A 7378-nucleotide genomic window follows, 5' to 3' on the forward strand; every position below is an offset into this window, starting at 1 on the left:
AATGTTTGGGAGTACCTCAACAACATGGCTAATTGTTTTCAACATGGAAAATGGTCCTACCCCTATCGCTACCCCCAACCACTCCCCATGCCCAGCCGTCGAACCCCGACTCTCTATGACCTTCCTATCCCTAGCTACGGCTCTTTTCCTCTAGCCGCACCCCTTTGCCTCACCACTGTCCTTCCCACCACCCAGAGCCCCATATCCAATCCCTCTACCCACCCTGACTCTCTACGAGCTTCTTATCCCTAGCTACGGCCCATTTTCCCTAGCCCCACCCCTTACTGATCACACCCCCCCCCCCCCCACCACCACCCACATTCCCCAACCCACCCCTTGAATCCCGACTCTCTATGACCTTCATATCCCTAGCTACAGCTCCTTTTCCCCAGCCCGCCCCCTTCCTTGACACCCCCTCCCACCACCCACACCTCCTAGCCACTCCCCCTACACACCCCTCGAATCCTGACTCTCTACGACCTTCCTATCCGTAGCTACGTCCCGTTTTCCGTAGCTCTGCCGCTTTCATTACCACACCCCCTCCCACCACCCACACCCCCTACCCACCCCTCAACTCCCGACACTATGTGACCTTCTTATCCCTAGCTATGGCCCCTTTTACCTAGCCCCGCCCCTTCTTTGATGGAAAAGACGGACATGCGGCCACAGTGACCTTGAGCCTTGACCTTTGTCCACCAAAATCTAATCAGTTCCTCCTTGGAGTCCAAGTTGATGTTTGAGCTAAATTTGAAGAAATTCGAAGCGTTCCTGAAATATCGCATTAAAGGACATGAAATGGGCGGTCATGAGGTCACAATGACCTTGAACTTTGACCACTAAAATCTAATCAGTTCATCCTTGAGTTTCAAGTGGATGTTTGAGCCAAATTTGAAGAATTCCCTCAAGGCGTTCCTGAGATATCGTGTGTGTGTGTGTGTGTGTGTGTGTGTGTGTGTGTGTGTGTGTGTGTGTGTGTGTGTGTGTGTGTGTGTGTGTGTGTGTGTGTTCGGGCTGATAGCTCAACGGGATCCCTCTCTTCCCTGGCTGGTGCGGAGTCAGCCTCATGCTGTGTATCACTGACAGGAAGACACTGCATTATTTATCAACCACATCAAGGTCCATTCCATCCATTCATTCATGCCTTGCTAATTCTACAGCTAACCTGCCTCTTATAGTAGCATTTTGCATGTACACAGTACATAGCCAATGCAATGACAACACACACTTTGAAGCATGCATATTAGTATACGATGACCTGAAAAACATATTCAAATTCAAACATTGGAAAAGATAAACTGGTGGCTTGAGCATTATCATGTAAAGCTAGGTGAGAGATAGATGCTTACCAACGTTGAGTAGATGGGCAGCTCTTTGTTTGGATTGACGAGCAGAAGGATGTGTCCAATATAAGTCTGCAAAAGAGGGGAAAACAAGCCTGAATTATTTACGCCTTGAACGCTACATTCCTTTCAGCACTGAGACCAAGACATAAATCAAATACTGTTATATGAAGGTGCTGTGCCCAGCTCCATCTAATTGCATTGACATTGGAGCCATCGGCCTACTGAAGGAGGAATGAGTTGGACTGGGCCATAATTAACTAGTGATTGCCACGGGCTGCCTAAAGGCCACTAAGTCTACCATCTCCAGAGGAGAAGACCAAGGACAAACACTGACCTGATGACAGCAGGTTTCCCCCACTCTCTCCTCAACACCATCAGAGGAGAAGACCAAGGACAAACACTGACCTGATGACAGGAGGTTTCCCCCACTCTCTCCTCAACACCATCAGAGGAGAAGGCCAAGGACAAACACTGACCTGAAGACAGCAGGTTTCCCCCACTCTCTCCTCAACACCATCAGAGGAGAAGGCCAAGGACAAACACTGACCTGATGACAGGAGGTTTCCCCCCACTCTCTCCTCAACACCATCAGAGGAGAAGACCAAGGACAAACACTGACCTGAAGACAGCAGGTTTCCCCCACTCTCTCCTCAACACCATCAGAGGAGAAGACCAAGGACAAACACTGACCTGAAGACAGCAGGTTTCCCCCACTCTCTCCTCAACACCATCAGAAGACTAAGGACAAACACTGACCTGAAGACAGCAGGTTTCCCCCACTCTCTCCTCAACACCATCAGAGGAGAAGACCAAGGACAAACACTGACCTGAAGACAGCAGGTTTCCCCCACTCTCTCCTCAACACCATCAGAGGAGAAGACCAAGGACAAACACTGACCTGAAGACAGCAGGTTTCCCCCACTCTCTCCTCAACACCATCAGAGGAGAAGACTAAGGACAAACACTGACCTGAAGACAGCAGGTTTCCCCCACTCTCTCCTCAACACCATCAGAGGAGAAGACCAAGGACAAACACTGACCTGAAGACAGCAGGTTTCCCCCACTCTCTCCTCAACACCATCAGAGGAGAAGACCAAGGACAAACACTGACCTGAAGACAGCAGGTTTCCCCCACTCTCTCCTCAACACCATCAGAGGAGAAGACCAAGGACAAACACTGACCTGAAGACAGCAGTTTCCCCCACTCTCTCCTCAACACCATCAGAGGAGAAGACTAAGGACAAACACTGACCTGAAGACAGCAGTTTCCCCCACTCTCTCCTCAACACCATCAGAGGAGAAGACCAAGGACAAACACTGACCTGAAGACAGCAGTTTCCCCCACTCTCTCCTCAACATCAATACCACTATTATCAGAAGGCTATGCTAATGAAATGGCAGAGAAAGGTCAGGGGAGGACATCCGATGATAACCTAATAGCCTTTTCAAAATAAAAGCAACAAATCTGCACTCCCACATAGTGTGTACACAGACCCTGAGGCCATTTACTTAATATCCACCAACCCCCAACGTCTGACCCTTTCAGCTGAAGTGCTAATGCTCTCACACAGCTTCCTGGGAGAGAGAGTGCTGGCAGTACTAACATTCTCCAACATGCTGCTCTGTCCTGTCAGCACCTTGCCCAAGGTTAATGACTTGAACGACTTCCCGTTGCCCGTAGACGCTGAGTGAAAATCAATTTAATCTAAAACTGTGAGCCACTTCGCCCCTGAGTCCGTCCTTTTATCCTGTGGCATGGCTGCCAATCGCCCAGCCACCATCAATGCATTCTGATTCTCTTATCCTTCCCCACTTCCTTGCTGCTCTCTCCTCAGGGGTTTGTGCGTGCAGTGGTCCTTCTAGCCTGGCAGAAGGAAGCAGACCACTCATCAAAGCCTTGTCCCTGACCACCCTGCCCCGTCCCTGACCACCCTGCTGGGAACATATGGACCATTCACTGTCTTTGTCCTCCCGCTAGTCCTGTCCCTCTCTTTGTCCACATCTCTCAAGGACCACAATGGAAATAAGTCTTGACTTTATTGTGTTTTATCCTTGATGTTATTCTTTGAGATCCGTGTCTGTACTTTGTTTAGTACACTGTATTTCAATTTGTAACCGTCAAATAAAATCAAAATCTTTCCTCACCGCTTTCGCATACTGTCCCGCTGTATTATGTCTCTGAATTGTCTCTGTATTATGTCTCTGTATTGTCACTGTATTGTGTCTCTGTATTATGTCTCTGTATTGTCTCTGTATTATGTCTCTGTATTGTCTCTGTATTATGTCTCTGTTTGTCTCTGTATTATGTCTCTGTATTGTCTCTGTATTGTGTATCTGTATTATGTCTCTGTATTGTCTCTGTATTATGTCTCTGTATTGTCTCTGTATTATGTCTGTATTATGTCTCTGTATTGTATCTGTATTATGTCTCTGTATTGTCTCTGTATTGTGTCTCTGTATTATGTCTCTGTATTGTCTCTGTATTATGTCTCTGTATTGTCTCTGTATTGTGTCTCTGTATTATGTCTCTGTATTGTCTCTGTATTATGTCTCTGTATTGTCTCTGTATTGTCTCTGTATTATGTCTCTGTATTGTGTATCTGTATTGTCTCTGTATTATGTCTCTGTATTGTCTCTGTATTGTCTCTGTATTATGTCTCTGTATTGTCTCTGTATTGTCTCTGTATTATGTCTCTGTATTGTCTCTGTATTGTCTCTGTATTATGTCTCTGTATTGTCTCTGTATTATGTCTCTGTATTGTCTCTGTATTATGTCTCTGTATTGTGTCTCTGTATTGTATCCTTGTGATGTAGTTCCTGTCTGGTACTGCTGTGTGTTTCTCCTTGTGATGTAGTTCCTGTCTGCTATTGTTTATGTGATGATGTGCGTTTATGTGTTGTCGGCTCTCTCTATGTACAGTATTCTGAAAAAGAATGTCCCCTCTGGGACAATAAACTAATTAACTCATTCTCTTTGCTTCTTGAAATTTGAAAATAAATTTGATTTTATAACCTTTTATTTGGTGAGCTGAAAGGTGTGCAGTCTAATTTAAGGTGGATTCTATGTAGCAATCTTTATCTCTGAAGCCAATGCAAGATAGCAATGTACTGTATGTTGTTTGTTTGCTTTTCATGGTAATTGACTTTGTTTAGGAATATGATGTTCTACACAAAATGCAACATAGTGTATCGGATGTGTGTCTTGTAAGCCTACTGTATGTAGGCCAAGCACCTCCAGTCTATGACACTTAAACCAAATCAGATCAAGCCTCCTCTGAAGCTCCCACCATCAGCTTACTTGCTTTGTCCTGTCCCTCCTTCACATCTTGCTCATCTTTCCTCTCCATCTGGACCGTAGCTTCCTGGGCATCCAGCCCTCCTCATTGTGGCGTTTAATCGTATCTGTTTTTTCATCCACTTCACTTCCCTTTCTTGTCATCCCATTGTCCCCGTCATCTCCGTCCCCTGCTGTGGCCCCCCCCTCGTCTCTGTCCCCTGCTGTGGCCCCCCCTCGTCTCTGTCCCCTGCTGTGGCCATACTGCCTGTCGCCCATCTGGGCTTCCATAATAATAGACTATTAGAAGAGAAAGCACTGGCTAGCTCAACATTGATCTGGTTCCAGTCTTCATAGAGAAATAGAGAGCAGGCTGCAGATTCAGAGGAAATTAGGGGTGGGAATCACCAGATGCCCCACGATACGATATTGTCATGATACTTGCGATATGCTAGTACTGCGATATATTGAGTATTGTGATATTGTGATATTGCAATATATTGCGATTTATTACCTTTTTCAACTGAAAATAATGTCCCCAAAGGAAAAAAAAACTTGGTCAACATCTGGTTCATCGTTTCCAGTCTGGTCATCTCACTTCAATAATTTTTATTGCAGTAAAATGGGATTGTCAAGCAGATAGACTGACCAAGACCGTCATAAAAACCTGCCATAAATGTTGCATGTACTTGACAATTTATATGATAAAGTATCGTGGGAGCATTCGTGCGATACAATATATAGGAAATGGGCAAATAAAAATAATTGCAAACTGGTCAATCGTTGGGAGATGAAGGCATTTTACCCCTGAATACAGTTATGGATTTTTCTTTCCCATCGCTCAAAATGATATTGATTTAGCAATTTAGGCCTATTTTCACCACCGTCCGCATGTAAGTGACTCTGTGTGTGTGTGTGTGTGTGTGTGTGTGTGTGTGTGTGTGCGTGCGTGCGTGCGTGCGTGTGTGCGTGCGTGTGTGTGTGTGTGAGATGTATGTGGGTGAATTCACTCTCCTTCCTGACCTGGCCAACAGTCTCCTGGACTCATGCCATGGGCTCACATTGTGGCTCCTGGCCCAGAACAAGGCACCAAGAGTGGGGGAATGATCTTAGAATGAGGTGCCATGCCAAAAACACACACTGACTTAACCACTTGCAAACACACCCAAAAACATTAGCCACCGACTGTTGGCTGCAACAGCAACAGTAATCACAGATATAATGTTCACGATAGTCTCCAGAGGAGGAGGAGGTGTGTGTGCAGTCAGTGCATTATGTGTGTGTGTGTGTGTGTGTGTGTGTGTGTGTGTGTGTGTGTGTGTGTGTGTGTGTGTGTGTGTCTGTGTCTGTGCGTGCGTGCATTGCATTGTGTGTGATGTGTGCATGATGTGTGTGTGTGTGTGTGTGTGTGTGTGTGTGAGAAAGAGAGTGTGTGTGTGTTGGAGGGAATTCCTCAGCTGAGCTCAGTCAACTCTCATGGGTATAAAGTATGTGTGATGTGATCCCAGCATCACACCCCAATTCCCACACCATAAACAACACTATGAGTAAACAAGTAGTGACCTGGATATGCCCGAGAGAGAATGTGTGTTTGGATTTCTCTGTGTGTTCTAATGCATGTTTAATATGGAGTGGGATTCTTTGTCTCTGTGTAGGACGTGCTTGTATATTGAAGCGGTGCAGGAGGGAAAGGGGAGTCCTACGTAGATCTGGTCGTTGCCGAAGCGCTTCTGCATCTCGTAGAGGAGGCTACTGTCGGTCAGCTCGCTGAGGGACGCCAGGTCGTCATTGGGTGCCGGAGGCATCAGCTTCACCTGCAGGATGAGAGTTACAACAGTATTGCAGTGGTTCTCAACGTGGCGTCCGCGGATCACCGGGGGTCCCTGAGGGGGTTCCAGGGGGTCCCCAGCAAACTGATCATTTGTGAAACTTTATGTAAATTTCACTTACATAAAGTCAACACATTACCAACAGACAAAATCTCATCAAATGGGGGTCTGCAGCTCTAATGTGGACTAAACTAGGGGTCCATGATATGAAAAAGGCTGAGAAGAATCACTGGAACACGTTGAACACTCCTACGGAAAGATCTGCAACTTTGGCCCAGTGAGTATTTTACATAATAAAAGTGGATGCTTATGATATGAGAGAGTTAAACTTAGAACTACAGTTGGCATCCAACCATGTGCCATCAGCACACCAGAGTATTTCTCGAGTTGGAAAGACCGCTGATCGAGTACATTTTGCTGCTAGCAAGTAGATACTTGATTGCTCCTCTCATTGCATTCCAAATTCCAAATAGAAACTCTGACATCTGTGAAATCAGTCTTTTTTGTGGAACCCACTTGTCTAAATCTGTGAAGTGCATTCTTCGTGCTGTGGGTATTGCAGACAGAGGAGTTACCTGTTCCAGTTTGCTGGCTCCAGAGCTGAAGGGCCCATCCAGGCCGTTGTCCTGGGAGGGCTGTCGGCTCAGCGCCCCGCCCACATCTCGGAACATGGCACACTTCTCCAGCAGACTGTCCCGCTTAGAGATGGGGAGACCCAGGGGGTTCCTGTACGGTCGGTGGGAGAAAAGAGAGAGGGATGGAGGGAAGGGAAGGGAAATAGATTTGGGTGAAGTGAATAGACAAGGAACATGGAAAGATGTAATGCAATTTACAAGCTGTCAGTGGAGTCACCATGAGACAATAGTTGAGACGCTCTCCACTCACAGGTTCTTGACAGGGGTGTTGAGGTCGTGTGATCCCCCATCGTAGCG

At 46.5% G+C, this 7378-nt stretch overlaps 1 protein-coding gene across 1 annotated transcript in view; it reads right to left on the reverse strand.

Moving 5' to 3' along the window:
• myo16 (myosin XVI) overlaps positions 1-7378 on the reverse strand; it is a gene marked incomplete at both ends in the record, with an annotated part of 165579 nt that overhangs the window by 91275 nt on the left and 66926 nt on the right. The window contains 4 exons of the mRNA XM_083638226.1: positions 1347-1412; positions 6321-6431; positions 7022-7172; positions 7332-7377. Coding sequence (XP_083494352.1) covers positions 1347-1412; positions 6321-6431; positions 7022-7172; positions 7332-7377 — 374 coding nt within the window. The remainder of the gene's footprint in view (positions 1-1346; positions 1413-6320; positions 6432-7021; positions 7173-7331; position 7378) is intronic.

The sequence above is a fragment of the Poromitra crassiceps genome (genome assembly GCF_964638095.1).
Source record: "Poromitra crassiceps genome assembly, chromosome: 6".
In the NCBI taxonomy this organism is placed as follows: Eukaryota; Metazoa; Chordata; class Actinopteri; order Beryciformes; family Melamphaidae; genus Poromitra; species Poromitra crassiceps.